We start from the raw sequence: 16,447 nt of genomic DNA, 5'->3' as shown, positions 1-16,447 counted from the left end.
GTGGAGCTTGGGCATAAGCTTGGGTTTGAACCTGTGGGTAACGATGGTGTGGTCCTCTTGTCCATGCCTGTTATCCAACTACAATGGCAGATGCATCTTCCTCATACTTTTTCCTTTCGACACTTACCTAACCTTTTTGAATTGCTTGAGTAGTCACTTTCAATATTGCAAAACTCACAATACGATCGGTATTAATTCCATCCTCTATCATCTCCCCCATTTTGAGGACCTCAATAAATGGCTTACCTAATGGAGGTAACAAGTGTTGATAATATGTCTCAGTCTGCGCTTTAATAAACACCTCTACTATCTTACTTTCTTTCATTGGCAGTTTCACCCTAGCAGTTTGTTCACGCCATCTAATCGCATACTCTTTGAAAGTTTTAGTACTCTTTTTCTTCATGTTAGTTAGGGATTTCTCATCAGGAATCAATTCCACATTGTATTGGAATTGTTGCACAAATTCATTAGCTAGGTCATCCCAACTAATCCACTTGTCGATGTCTTGGTCAACAAACCATTCTGAAGCTAGGCCTGAAAGACTCTCACCGAAATATGCCATGAGTAATTCTTCCTTCCCCCCAGCACCCCTTAGTTGGTTGCAATAACATCTCAAATGTGCTACAAGATCACTATGTCCATCATACTTCTCAAACTTCGACATTTTAAAACCAAAAGGAAGATAAACCCCTGGAAACATGCAAAGATTTTTATATGAGACACTTTTGTATCCCCCAAATACTTGGAGGTCTTTCATAGCCAGTTCCAAACTTCTCAATTTCCTGGTCATTTCCTCTTGTTCTTCTATTATAACAGGTTTCTTAGTGTTAAGAGAAAATTCAGGCGGGTGAGTGTAGCCATAAGGATTAGTCGACTTAAATGTGGGCTTAATAGCATGATATTGATCAGCAAAAATATTCAATACAGGCTCTCTCGCAGAGTGGGGAGGCACAACTTGTGGATAAACCTTAAAAGTATGAGCTTTAGGTAGAGGTGGTGCTGCAAAAACATGAACAATGGATGGAGCCGAACATGTGGTAGCTTTGTGTTGAGGAGTTAAGAAATGAATATTGGAAGTGTTTGGATAGTGTTGCCCTGGAGTAGATCCTGATGCATGTTGTAACATGTCAACAATAATAGGAAACTGTGCATGTGACACTGGAGGCGAGCTAGAAAGATATTCCAAATTATCAGTGGAAAATGGAGGATGCGGCAACCCATTAGCCCAAACTCGATGCATTTCTATCATTTGCTACCTTAATTTTCAAATCTCTTCATTAGCTTCTAAATTATCATTCCCCGAACTCCTTATCTAATCAGTGACAACAAACTCGGTATCCTTGTTGGCCATAACTTTCTTTGTGACTTGGTGCAATATGAAGGACTAGCCAAAATGCCATAAACCAACCACCTTAAACTAACTAAACAAGAGATAACAAATGTGTTAGAGTGCAACACTTTTTCAAAACTCGTTTTTTTCCTTGAAAAAGATCATCGAACCCTAGAAGGGCGCCTACGTATCTCACTCCCGAAAAAGGAGAATCAGGTGTGCGTAGTTCGTGAAGTCTTGCCAAAATGGCCAATTAAACTCTTTTTTTTTTGAAACTTTAAGAAGAAAAGAAAATAAAAAATTGTCAAAATAATTGACGAAAATCTTTTTTGAAATTTTCAGGTTTAAACTCCCTATACAAAATGAAACCTACGATTACCAAAGAAAAATCTTTTTTGGGTTTTCGATTTTAAATTTCATACGAAAATGAAACTTGAACATATTAAAGGAAATTTCTTTTGAAGATGCATATGACACCTACTCTAAATGATCAGTGAAGAAAATCTTTTTGAATTTTTCAAATTCCTATACAAAATAAAACCTATTATTATCAAAAGAAAAATCTTTTTGGGTTTTCAATTTTGAATTTCATATGAAAATGAAACTTAAAACTATTAAAGGAAAATCTTTTTGTAGTTTTCTTTTCAAGACATACATGAAACACCTACTCTAAATGAAGAGTGAAGAATTTTTTTTTTTGTATTTTTTGAAATAAGATTCGCGAACCAACAATAGGCTGCCTATGTATCTCACTCCCGAGAGAGGAGAATCAGGGGTGCGTAGTTCGTCCAGATTGGACGCTTAAGGATTAAATAACAAACTAAAACTTAACTTGAGCGAAACGATTACAGACAGACGATGAAAGAAAAATCTTTTCTGGGGTTTTAATCACACTTCACATAAAACTGACACAAACAACTACGAAAGAAAAATCTTTTTGGTATTTTCGTTATATGAAATGTACAAAACTTCTATCATCTTTTTTGAATTTTTCTTTTATAAAAAGCTCCTATTTGAAAAAAAAATCTTTTTGAAAATTTTGAATTATGAATGCATGGTAAAAGAACAAAAGGAAAATATTTTTGATATTTTTGAGAAAATTAGTGCGAAAGGTAAACAAAATCTTTTTGAATTGTGAAAAAAATCAAAAGTCATAAAGAACTCCAAAAACTTACGGAACTCTTTTTTTTCTTTTCGACTCACTTTTCTTTTTCTCTCTCTTTTTTAACACTTTCTTGTCTACATACTTTACTTCTAACACATGCTTTCCCCAAATCGGTCCGTCAAATGACCATGTTACCCTCAGAGATGCAACATTTAGTATGTAGGGATTTTTTAGAGGTGAGTCTCCTACAAAGGGCCATGCAGGTCCCGCTAGGTCTCAATATGATGTAGATAAGCATGACCTAAAGACTGACCTATGTGGGGTCTACTAACAAGGCTGTTCGAGGGAGCATATGATCGATAGTGGTTGCGAGAGCTTTCCACCCACTCCATAACACCGACGGCTCCCTCTCCTAAAATAAGGGTGACTCAATTAGAGGTCGTGTACAACACGTGTACTACAAACTTGTTGCAGAAAGAATGACTCGGGTTATGCACATGATGCCAGATATAAAGCAGTAACACATAAGATAAAAACTGTAAACAAAGAATGTAGGCACTTAACAATGATAAACAATAACACAAAACAACACAAATAAAATGTCTATACACCTATAGTGCCAAACTAAGCCGATACAACTCCAAAATAAGCTCGAATTCTGAAAAATCTCCAGCAGAGTCGTCAGAGCCTTCACACTCCTTTTTTAACCAAAAAGATTATGAATTTTAAGGTTCGAAAGGGTTTTATTATTAAAGCGACAAAAATAAAAATTTGTTTCGAAAAGGATTGTTTATATTCAAAACTCAGAGTCGCCACTTGGCATAAATTGAGTGTGCCAAGTCACCCTTGGATATCCTTTTTCAAAATGATTTTGACTCTTTAAAACTGATCCACGAACAGAGACTTCGGCTAAGGAATTCTGTTAACCGAGGGTTAAGGTGTTAGGTACCCCTCAATCCCGTGATTTGATCACGATCGCTTGGTGGAGCGTATCGGTTAATTTGGCACGACGAATGTATAAACCACACAAAACACATAAAAATAATTAATCAAACAAACAAGACAACAATCCAAAATATAATGTCCAGTCCAATTATACAGTCCAAAAGAAAAATAAAATGCAGAAAAATATAAACCTATGCTATTCTAAACTAATCCTAAACTCCGCTTCAATGCTTTACCCGATGCCTCGGGCCTTGGTCACAGACCTCCTTCGAAGATATAATACGTCGGGGCATTCCCCGGTGAATAAGTGCATGAAACCACGGGGCATTCCCAGGGTAAATGAATACACTTTTAATTTTTTGCAGTAAAGTAGGAAGAATCATTCACACCCACATTCAAACATTCAACAAAACCATAATCTCCAAATTTGTCTACCCGACTTAGCATTTGCCTAATAATTTTTGATTTAAATCAACAATAATGAATCAAAATTAAACCACTTTCATTTCGTCAATCTCAACCCCTTCCAAAAAAGTCTATTTCAATTTTCAATCAATGATTAACTAATCCTTTGGTTATCAATTCAGTTTTCATAATCTGAATTCAACATCAACCAACATTCATGATTCAAACATCACAAAATCAAACAAAAGCAAGATCCACGCATTATCAATTCGCCACAGAAAATATAAGAACTTACAATTACTCAAGAAAAGGGATGAGAAATGGACCTCAATTTGAAACTTTCATAGAATATTGCTTGATAAAAATAAAAAAATCCGCTCCCAATAGGCTCGAACCGAACCCCAACCACGATAAAGATCCAACTCGAATTGGGAGAAATCCAAACCCAAAATTGAAATCGAACCTAAATCCCAAAACCAGTACCGAGCTCGATGAACCAAACAAAAATCGCAACGGAACAAATCGAACACGTACGCAAATGCTTCAAAAATAAGATCGATTTTAAGAGGAAGAGAGTTAATGAGTTCAAAAATTCGGTGGATCCATCGGAACAGTAACAGGAACAGTGACTGGGTGTCTTTCGGTGGATTTTGAATTGAAAAATGAAGACCTTTTGCTACGCCGGAGCTCCGACAAGCTCGGTAGCAACCAGAACGGCGATACGATCTACAGCGACGAAGTTTTTGGTGAAAAACTCATCCAAATTTCTCTCTCGCATGTTTCCTTTCTATTTTTATCTGTCAACATCGAATCTCATTCTCTCTTAAGCTCAATCCCTCTCCTTCGATTCTCTCTATATATCTCCAATCAGCTCCCTCACTCTCTCTATTTTCCACCCCGATGTGCGTGTGTGTGATCAGTGTATGGTGAGGATGAATTTCTCTGTGTGAGTGTGTTCTCTGTGAAGAAGAAAAGGAAAAAAAATGGGGAGTATGTAGGTTCTGTGCATGAATGATGGTGAGTGTTTTTTGTGTGTGAAGAAGAAGTGGTGAGGTGTTTGTGCGTATGGTCTCTATGGTGTGAATTGGTGTGTGTTCCCTTTTTGAATGAAGATGAAGACCAAAATGGAAACCCCCCTGTGCATATGAATCCTGGGTCTATATGTATTCTGTTGAGGGAGAATAAAAAAGTGAATTTGAGGGTGGTGAGGACCACGTGGGTAGGGTATGTGGGGTATGTGGGGGTAGGGGATGGTGATGTGAGTTGGTGGAGATAAGGTTTGTTAGGGTAAAAGAATATTAGAGATTTTAATTTGTTAGGGATTTATCAAAATTTTATTATTTTTTTGTATTTTGTGGGGGTATAATCACGGGAGTAAGGGTGTATGATAACGTGAGGTAAAAATGAATAAAATGGGTTTTGGGAGGAACAAAATTAGGCGTCTACAGCTGATTCAGCAATTTCTTTCTTTTGATGTCAGATAGCCCGACTACTGGTATCTTGGGTGAAGAAAGACTCCACTTTGTGTTCTTTCCTTCTGCTCGACTACTCATTTCCGTATACAAAAACTCAGTATTAACCATTGAATCCAGAGTTTCCTATCGAGTTAAGAAAGAAACTTATGAGAAAGTGGACTAAGTCGATGCAGAAACTAAGTAGTCGAAATTATTAGGATTTATTCATTCTCAAAACAAAGCCAACACATAAGATAATCCAGAAAAATGCCAACACAACAACAAGATAAATCACAACATCAGAAGTAAAGAACCAACACCCAAATGATCTAATCAAGTCAACAACCAAAAAAACTTATCAAAATCTCATTTTTGAAAACCTCCTAGCAAAATCTAAGAATTCATACGAGTCAAATCCCCTAGCTCCCACTTGCACATGTCAGTCTCAGCGATATCATGAAGATAAATCCAACGCCCCTATTCCCCTCACCATAAATTGAATCAATAACTGAAAATTTTTTATTATTTCATTATTATAGGGAAAGAAAACTTACATCGCAGCCATAACAGAGGAAAACACCAACATGAAGAAGCATGATGGCATGGATGACTTCAAGAAATGTTTGAATTTGAGAGTATTTCTACTGTACTTGTTAAGGAGTTTCTCCATTGTTGAAGAGGAACTTGAGAAATAGCATGACGATTGTCTGTGTGGACTGAGTATGAGAAAGATGGATGATTCTAAAGTCAAGAGAGGCAGGATATTTGTTAGTGTGAAATTACTACTTTATCCTTGATCGTTCCTTGGCTTCACATTTCTAGATAGTAGTAATAATAAAAAAGTGCTAGGACCATCACAATTACTAATTACTTCCTACAATCACCAACACTAAGCCATCACCACCATATACTTTACTGTTGATCTAATATTAGATTAATATTTTGTACAAATTTTATATTTATTAGTCTGAAGATCCTATGAACATTCATTTTGAGCTGGAACGACTCAACACGTTAGTTTCGAGCTAGAACGACACTTGCATAAATTTATATATTGTTTGTTCTTAAGATTTCTATTTAGCTAGTTATAACGACGACGAGACGAATGAAAATTATCCTAAATAGACTTATTAGATTGTTTATTGCAAGTTATAACAACACTGTTCAATAATTACTAGACTAAAGAAATAATTGCAAGTTATAACAACTTTTAAAAAATATTTTTTAAAAAATATTAGAAAACTATTTTTTGTCACATTTAATATTCACAACATTATATCCTTATCTATAATCTTTAACATTTATCACTCTTCATTAAACCTTTTGATAATTATGGCAAGTATTATTGTTGATATAATAATTATCTTTTTTTTTTTTTAATTTTATTAAATAAGTTTTAAAATTTGTTCACAATTTAAGGAGTCAAATCTGGTAAATATATTTTTTACATATATTATTTTTGACTTTTTATTAACTTTGTTAATTAAGTAGTTGTATACTTATACGATTTTCAGTGTTACTTTACATATAAAAGTTTTCCTTCTTTATCATAAATTATCCTTTTTATCTTCTTTTTTGATGTTCATGAGTATAAAGTTGGGTTTTCCATCATTCAATTCTTCGTTCGAATTAAAAATTTCTTCACTTTTAACTATCAATAACTTTAATTTTAAGTCAGTAAACTTGTTATTTATCAAATTTTTGATCATATGTTGTTTATATTAAGTTGATACGTAGGTGGTTAAGAACAAAAATACATGTACTTAGTTGTAGTCAAACAATAATGATGACAAGAGAACAATCTTATTAAGATTAGCAAAATAATTTTCCTAACTTATTAAAATAATCTCACTTTGCCTTTCTCTTCTGTCAGTATCTCGTAATCAATTGATTCGTTCTTTTAGCTTTTACTTTATTTATTTTAGTTCACACTGATGTGGTGTGCCTGATCCCATTTTTTTCTAAACAAAATATAAATCTTCAAGTGCTTAGAGTTAATTAACCGGAGCCCGCTAGCTAGACAAATATTATGGGATAACACAAATAAGATGTTAAATAATCAAACTAATGTATAAATATTAATAGCTAGTGATATATATGAGATATTATAAAGGAGGTACATTAATATCAGTTCAATTAAATATGATAAACAATATCTAATGTATGCAAAATGTATATATACGAATAAACTAAAGAGCATTACAATATCTTATTAATGCAAAATGCATGATTGTGTGTCTGTGCGTGAGTGAGAGAGTGAGCATTACAAACGTGAAAATATACATAGTAATATATATCAATTTAATAAGATGTTTTTAATATAACATAACAATTGATATAAATATCAATGATAGCGACCATGATATAAATAAAAAAACATTCACAAAACATTCAAATCGTGATACAAACTTTAACGAAAAGAAATATTTTATAAAGTTTAGCAAAATCTTTCATGAACAAAAATAGTTTGAACCTATTACATTCAAAAAAGTCATAACTCGACAAAAATTTCATGGTTGGACATAAACATCTACTGTATCCTTGATTTGTGACTTGTAGGGTTATGAATTTGAAATTTTGGAACAGCTCCTGGATCTTTTGAGACCATCATGCTAAAGTATTTGTTGCATCACCAATTATTTCAATATGTTCTTCAACTTCTTCAAAATCTGGACTTAAGCCTATCAAACGAACGCAATCATTTGAAAATAGATTTCTCCGCTTCAAAATTCTTTCATTAAAACTCTGTTTTCCAATACAAACAATTGCTCCTTCATTTGGATGTATTGGCTCGACCAATATATCCTTAGTTGTAACGTACAATGGATATTTTACGAAAAAATCAGCAACTGTCTTTTTTTGTTCCAGATGGACCTCCACACTTGTGTCATTGTGTATGACCATTGGCGGACATCTATCACTTATTATGTACTTTCTTTCAAATTGATTTAAAATCGTGTCTATCCTCAGTTGTATTGCAATTACTTCTTCTAATTCTTTGTAGTTTATAGTTGCATCATACATTATTCCATCTACATAAAAAATTAAATAAGTTTTGATTATATCATGCATCACATAAACATACACAATAACAACTACTGGTAATCTTTCAAGAATATTTCATCATCACATTATACAAATTTCAACATTTTAACAATAAATAATTGAAGAAAAACATAAAAAAAAAATTTAATTATTTTATTCTCAAATTGTTTAAAATAAAAATATTTAATTTTTTAAATACGTTTGAATGCAGAATGTCAATTTGCTAAATAATTTAACATACCTAACAGAACTCATCTCCCTCCATGACGTATCATGGTTGAATGCAAAATATCACAATTCATATTTGTATTAAACAACAATAACTTATGAAAGCTTTTCTTTCAATAAAAATTCTTAAAAGTTGCATAAAACAACAATAACTTATGAAAGTTGTTCACTGAAACAATATAATCTTTTAGGGAAAAAAGAATGTATATGAAGATGAAAACAGAAACGAACGCTTTAAAAAAAGAGAAATAAAAACGGTTAGAGAGAAATTAGGTGTGTGTGATTGATATCAATTATTAAGTTTAACTATATTTAAGGTAGAAATATTGTAGTTTAGTTATATTAAATATATATTTATCTTTTCTATAATGATTTTGATATGCTTTTTTAAAAAAATGAAAAATATATTTTTTTATTTTTTTTTAAAAATAAAAGTTGATATAACTCGAAAATTAAAAAGCACTGTTATAACTTGCAGTTATAACTTGCAATAAACAATCTAATAAGTTTATTTAGTTAATTTTCCTACGTAACCTTAATCATTAACTATTTAATTTGCTTATTAACATCCCATTTAGTTCGAACAGTATCATCTCAAAAGCTATTCAATTTCATAAACCATAATTAGGGGTTTTTTTCTGTGAGTTTAAGGACTTCACATCATGTAATTTTGTCTTATAGATATTTACGTTATTAACATTCAAAAATTAAATTTAAATTACAAAGTTTATAAAAATAATATTATTTAAAAAAAGTGGTTGGCCATCGAGGCCTGCAGCCCACAAAATGATGGGTTGAGCCCACTATTTTGGGGAGGACAGAAACGCCACTTCAAATTAAACTATTTTCATGAAAATTGTCATAAAATTTAAATTTTACTTTCTAGCCATTTTAATTTACTAGCTTGTTCTATACTGTTTCTACACACCTTCTATACAGTTTCTATACATATAAATATTCTATACGAAAATTATACAGTTTTGATACACAATTTATACAATAACTGTACTTTTTTTTACACGTTTTATACAATAATTATATAATTTTCATACACTTTTCATATATTTTATATATATATATATTTTATACATATACATATTTGATAGAACTATACAATTTCTATACATATATCTTATATAGATACATATTCTATTTAACAATTATATCGTTTTTATATAATTTAATTATTATTTCTAAACAATTAAAAAGCAAGATATTTGATCAGTTAAAAAATTTATAATAAAAAACAAATTGAAATATTTTTAAAGGGCTAAATTGCCCAAGTTAAATACTGTATTAGTATTGTATATAGACTGTATCAGTATTGTATATGAACTGTTTTCTATGGTTACTAACTAAAGAAGCAGCTTTAACTCACGAAAATCTTAAAAAAAGAGGTTATCAGTTGGTATCTAGGTGTTCTCTATGTGGAGAGCAAGCTGAGACAATAAACTATCTCTTTTTGCATTGCCCATGGACGGATCAACTTTGGAGAATGTTCATTTGCCTGAAAGGGATCAGGTGGGTGAAACCAGGGAGCATTAAGGAAGTTCTAAGTAGTTGGAACAGGGACGTTAATGCTTCAAAGGACGAGGAGAGATGGAAGATTGTCCCAGCATGTATATGGTGGACAATTTGGAGAGAGAAACAACAACAGATGTTTTGAGAATGTGCAAAACAACTTGCAGAAGATCAAAATGAATTGTTTAGACGTTTTTTATTTTTGGTGTAAACTTGATGTATTAGCTCAAACAAAAGAAATTTTTGATGTGCTAGATTGTTTATAGACACTAGTTAGCTCGAAAATGATGTAAGTTGTAACAGTTTTTGGAAGGGAACTATACTTTTGGTAACAGTTTTTGGAAGGGAACTATACTTTTGGTTGTAGTATACCTGTGAATATATAGAGTAAAGTTACCAATTTCAAAAAATAAAATAAAAAAAATTGTAGATGAACTATATATGAACTACGTAGGTCAAAATGACCCAAATTAGGAAATGACTATAAAGCGAAAATAGTATATTCGACTGACCACTTTTTGAAAAGTTTTCAAACTTGGATTATTTGTTTTAAAAAGTGTTATAGAGTGTCCTTTTCCCTATTTTCTATCTCGTCAAATTTCAAAGTCCGTGTGAGCTGACCCCACCCGTAACCAAACTTATTTTCAAAATTTGCCCATTTCTACTAAGATATCTTTTACGGGGGATACACTAGAGAAATCACAAAGAAAGATTTGGGACAAAAAGCGGTTAGCGATGACCATTGAATGAATTCCTTCGGCTTGAGTAGGGTAGAAAAAGATGAGGATAAAACATTAATCATCAACAATGCAACACAATGAGTCATACGGTACCTTTTCCTAATGATAATGCAACTTTACGCATTTATCCCCAAACCTTGTTTACAAACTGAGCTACATGGGTACTATATTCATTCTATTAGTAGCTCATGGGCGCTACATTCATTCTATTATTTGTGGAGAGAGAAAATAACATGTACACCAAGTTTCTGAATCACTGGTTCTTGAAAGACTGCACAGCATAAATTGGGAAATAAGTTAAGTCACTAGCTCAACGTTGTTTATACTTGATTGAAAAAGAATCAGCATCATTACCTCAAAGTTTTTAGAGACATCCTTCACCTGATCAGCAATTTCTTGCCTCTTCTGCTGAGCTGCAAGTAGCAAAAACAAATGGTCACAACGGCCTAAAAGATTCACTAGGGCAAGGGAAAAGATGGACATATAAGTTACCCAGTTTAGACAAATCCTCCATTCTCCTATTTGTCCTCACTGCAAATCTTTGAAAACTAGCGCTGAGATAAAGAGAAAGAGGCCTTTTAGTGGGCATATTCAGAAGACAGCATCTCAAGTTATTACCCCAATTGCTAACAGGACTCTGCTTTGTTTTCTTTACACTAAGAAACAAAAAGTATTGACAATACATCTAAGACGTCAAATGTAGCACATTTATGAGAGAACTTTTTACAAAAAGACTTTTCACTCATACACTTCACCTTTTAACTGACAGCTTAGTCACATGGATGAAATTCCTTAATCTCCAGCAAGACTAGCCTTCAGAATATATCACTAACATTTAGGCTGTAAAGTTTTTGAAACAACTAGGATGGCTACAAGAAACAGTAGCCAACAGAAGAGAGGAGAATGACTTTATCTCTTACTTAAAGTAAGGCTACCATAATTTAACAGATTTCTTATTTTTTGTTTAGTTCAAACTGCACAAAAATGAAAGCCGCCTTTGCCTTCACTTGTAATTGCATAGTAAAGAGACATGAAATGGGACGCACTACAACATAAAACTAACATATATCAGAACACACAAGAAATCACCCCAGAATTGATGAAAGATCATCTTTCTTCCGGTCAAAGCAAAAGGCAACATACGCAAACAAATACTTGTAAGAGGAATTTCATTCTCAACATGGACCAAGAATAATGAAGATAACATAGATTTTTGAGCAATTACACTGATGTTATCTCACAACCATTACATACGTACAAAAGTAAGATAAGAAGACCAGGCAGCCTCGACTCATGAGATGTTTGAGACATTAAATTACAATCATCTTCACAATCACTAGAAACATACATCAACACCATCAACGTGCTCAAAATTACATTGCAAAGACAAGTCGAAAAATAATCCAACACAACGGTCAGAAACACAAATAGCCTCAAAATAGTAAACCATAATGATATTAGCACCATTGCTAGGCAAGGTGAAAAAGGAATATCTTCATTCTGTCAAAAGTTTTTAGCAAAAGAATTTCTATCATCTCTTCCATATTACAAGCACAAGGAGTCATCAGCAGCATGCATGCGATGTTAAAGCATGTAAAGATCATAACAGACACAATCACCTAGTGTGGTTCCAGCTATATTCTATTTCTTGGGGGGGTTCATTGTAGGCTACTTGGGAACTCTATTGCATCACCAACAGATCAATGACAAATATTCCATACAAGATAAACGCATAGTAAGGTTTCGCATATTGACACACATCTCTCAGAGTTCTGACCTCAAAGGCGGACCTACACTGTGAATAAGGGGGCTCATGTGCACCCATTAACCTTGGAAACATATCATGGATACACAAGTTTATATTTCCTGGGCACCCTAAACTACAAATGTTGTTTGGAGGCACTGGTCTAGGCGTGTTTCCGTATGCTTTCTTAGCTTGATTCTCATCCTCGTGCCTACAATGAGGCAGCTTATATTTTTACATTTTTGAGGTTGAAAATGTCCTGGACAAACAAAAAAGATTCAAAAATTGTGGCAAGCAGGAGTCAAACTCAGAACCTTGTTGGGAAAGGTACAGCCCTTCGCCAGTGGCACCTAAGTTCCATCCGTACCTAGGAAGAATAGTTCCATTTTATTGAACGACCGATTCGATTTGGTGGGATCACATCGTAACATTAAATTTTTTCTCATTTTACCTTTAGTTATTATTCAATAATCTATTGTTATCCTTTATCCTACCTTTTTATATTAGCCCTGCCCCGTAGCCTACTTTTCTAGTAGGTTTATTCTTCAAATTATTGATGTGTCTTATTATTTAGCGACAGAAAATGATACAATCTATCCAAAACATTGTATTCATTTAAAAAATACAATACAACATAATACAGTACGATACAGTACGAAGCAATACGTAACAACCCTCCAAACAGAGTGTATGCTTTTATTAATTTCAGTTGTACGTTATATTTGATATATTGTACATATATCCCAAGCAAACATTGGCTAAAATAGAACTAATTAATTTTGAATTTATCAGATAATTAATTACCTGTTGGAGAGACCGTTGACGATCAATTCATTGGCGACATAAGAAATAACCCTATGGATGAAATTTCCTCCACCAGCCATGGCTAAGATTGCACAACTATTAACAAATAGCAATAAATAAACAATTATTTATGGATTTAATTCAAACCTCCAAAGATCTTAGGATTAAATAAATAAATAACCGAAACGTATGTTACTAAGACTCTTCAAAATTGTCATCGATTAAGTATCGGATCCTTCAAAAGTGATGCATTTTTAGAAGACCCAATACGAATACAACAATTTTTGAAGAGTGCGAAAACAATGGAAGAAACCCTAACCTGAGAAACGAGATATTGACAATCTTCAGGGGAAGAAAAAAGAAATAAGAATTCGCAGGGGATGTTGTATTTATAACGTGACTGGACAAGTGGAGGTATGTATCGGGGCCCCGAAACCTAAACTCATAACCCAATGGGTTACTAAGCGAGCGCCTGGGCATGTTTCACTGTCAAAATTAAAAAAAGAATTATTTTTTGTTTTTAAGTGAAAAATGAGTATTCGAAAATAGCAGTGTTGTTTGGTTATAATATAAATTAAAATTGTTTTTGAATTTTTGTGGATAATTAAAGAGGAAAAAAGAAGTAAAAACAATATTTGTTGTTTTTGAAAAGGGTTAAAAAGGAAATTTTCAAATTTTTGGGGCCAAATATGCTTCCCAGAGTCGAAAAAAGTAAAAAAATTCATGATCAAACGAAAAATTAAAATAAGTTATGGGTCTGTTTTATCAGAAAAATAAATTTATGTTTAGGTATCATAATTAGGGGTGGGCGTTTGGTATTCTGTTTGGTATTTTTGAAGTTCGAATTCGGTAATTTGGTAATCGATATTTGAGATTAGATACCACATACCATACTCTAAAACATCAATTCAGTAACTCAGTAATTGATAAATTAAGCTTCAATTCGATACGGTATATATTTGGTAATACTATATTAAAGTTGGAGGTTTGCAAACTACGTTTAAACTTTAAAAAGTATATTTAATAGAACCCTATTTAATATTCTTTTTGTGTTTTTTATGAATACTAGTTTAGGTGTACGGGCCTTGCGCGTGTGCCTCACTTTAATGAGTTCAAAAACTACATTAAATAGGATATTTATTTAATAATAAAGATAAATATAATAATTAAATTTAATATCTTTGAGTATGTAAACATGAGGGAGAAACTCACAAAAATACCTGAAGTTTGACCGGATTACCAGTTGAGCATACTGAACTTTTTGAGGGTCTTATTACCCCCCCAAACTTTTTTTTTTGCTTCATATTTTAATGGCATATATCTACCACTTGACCCATTGCGTGTTAGTCACGCGCATTGAGCACGTAAAAAGTGTTGAAAACATTATAAACTCTTTTTTGTTGTCAAACAACCCCTTAATTTTCTAATTTTTAAAATTTTTATATTTTTTTATTTGTTTTTTTATTCTTTCTCTCTCTCTTCTCTTCTTGCTTTCTTCTCTTCAATAATGGAGTTTTCAACAATGATTGCTCCATTGTTGAATTGAAATTGAACAATGTATTGCACTTTAATTTCAACTTTATTTCGGAAGTGATTTCAATAAAATTTCTTTCGAAAGTCTTCAATTGTTCAATGTCTTTTGGAAGTCTATAACGTATTTCCATTGTTGAAGTCAATTATTGAAGACTCTATTTCTTCAAATTTTATTTATTTAGTTCGATTTGAATAAAATTATTGAAGAAAATTTTCAATTTGAATTTGAAATTTGGAAAAAAAAATTCTTAAAATTATTGAAGAAACTTTGTCGAATAAAATTTGAATAAAATTATTGAAGAAACTTTCTCGAATCTCTCTTTCGATTTTTCACTCTACTCTCACGATCTCTCAATTTCTCCGGTCACCCTCACTCTCTCCATTTTTTTTCGATCTGCGTGTGTGTGCTAGTGAGTGTGTGAGAATTGAGAGTATGTGTTTATAGTTCTGAAGAGTATGTGTGTGTTGGTAAGTATATAAGTGAGTGTGTGAGAATTGAGAGTATGTGTTTTGGGAAAAAAATTTCTTAAAAATGGTGAAAAAATGATGAAAAGTGATAATAATGAACTTGAAATTTGAAATTGACTCAATGAAATCATTTGAAATTTGATTTGTAGGAGGAATTTGAGCTGTGGAATCTTTAATATGGTTGTAATGGTAAAAAATATTGAAAAGTGATAAAATGAAGAAGAAACGGTGTGCGTACTACACTTCCTACCGTAAAAACTGGTTATAATGTTTTGAGTGGAAATTAATTCCACTTTAAAAAAGTCTGGGGAAAAATTAATTCCACTTAAAAAGGTATAGGTGTGTAATAGGACCCCCGCAAGGTTCAATATGTTTAGCTGGTAATCCGGTCAAACTTCAGGTATTTTTGTGAGTATTCTCTCTAAAGCTGAAGAATTTATTTATTAAACCTAATCTTTACCAAAAATATTTTTAAAATTTCATCGACATTCATCTCTCATCTGTAAATTGCAACAAAACAATACAATGATAGAGATATCAAAATAATACAATTAAATCTAATCTTTACACACAAAAAATTTCTCAGAGTCATCCGACACTCATCTACCACCTGTAAACAATAACAAAATAATACGATAATAGAAGTATCAAAATAATCAACTAAACTTGACCTTTACATAAAAAAATTTCTCAAAACCGATCAACGTTTAACTATCACCTGTAAACTGCAACAAAATAATACTATAAAAGTGATATCAAAACAATACAATTAAACTTAAATTTTACACACAAAAATTTCTCAAAGCCGATTGACATTCATCTACGAACTGTAAACTACCACAAATTAATAGAGATATTACGATAATACAATTAAACCTAATTTTTACCTAAAAAAAATTTCAAAGTCGACGTACATTCATCTAGCATCTGTAAATTAAAATAAAACAATAAGATAATAAAAATATCAAAACAATACAATTGAACCTAACCTTTACACAAAAAATTCTTCAAAGCCAACCGACATTTATTTACGACCTGCAAATCTATAATCTATATTTATAATATATTAAAAGTGTGAAGGGTTTTAGAAATATTGTTTGAACTTTGTGCCCTTCATTAAAAGAC

General features: G+C 32.3%; 1 protein-coding gene across 2 annotated transcripts; it reads right to left on the bottom strand.

Annotated features, from left to right (window-relative positions):
- Window positions 1-7,602: 7,602 nt before the first annotated feature.
- On the bottom strand, window positions 7,603-13,807 carry LOC107843437. Of its 2 annotated transcripts, none has more exons than XM_047398645.1 (5): window positions 13,641-13,793; window positions 13,322-13,417; window positions 11,266-11,327; window positions 11,128-11,186; window positions 7,603-8,271 (listed from the first exon to the last, which is right to left on the bottom strand). In XM_047398645.1, the coding sequence occupies exons 2-5, from the start codon at window positions 13,399-13,401 to the stop codon at window positions 8,263-8,265; spliced, it is 210 nt and encodes a 69-aa protein (XP_047254601.1). In that variant the 5' UTR covers window positions 13,402-13,417; window positions 13,641-13,793; the 3' UTR covers window positions 7,603-8,262. The 2 variants fall into 2 exon arrangements, with proteins under 2 accessions (XP_047254601.1, XP_016543227.2); XM_016687741.2 differs by lacking the exon at window positions 7,603-8,271 and adding an exon at window positions 10,795-11,044 and having other exon boundaries at window positions 13,641-13,807.
- Window positions 13,808-16,447: the final 2,640 nt, after the last annotated feature.

The sequence above is a fragment of the Capsicum annuum genome, chromosome 10 (assembly GCF_002878395.1).
Source record: "Capsicum annuum cultivar UCD-10X-F1 chromosome 10, UCD10Xv1.1, whole genome shotgun sequence".
Taxonomy (NCBI): domain Eukaryota; kingdom Viridiplantae; phylum Streptophyta; class Magnoliopsida; order Solanales; family Solanaceae; genus Capsicum; species Capsicum annuum.
The sequence above is the reverse complement of the archived record's forward strand: the minus strand, read 5'-3'. Positions and strand labels throughout refer to the sequence as shown.

Excerpts from the sequence above, each read along its gene's own strand:
- LOC107843437 (XM_016687741.2), bottom strand. The coding sequence starts at position 13,801 with ATGCCCAGGCGCTCGCTTAGTAACCCATTGGGTTATGAGTTTAGGTTT. Across the intron at positions 13,418-13,640 it reads GTCAATATCTCGTTTCTCAG|TTGTGCAATCTTAGCCATGG; the intron begins GTTAGGGTTTCT and ends ATTTGTTAATAG. Across the intron at positions 11,328-13,321 it reads GTCAACGGTCTCTCCAACAG|CGCTAGTTTTCAAAGATTTG; the intron begins GTAATTAATTAT and ends TCTTTATCTCAG.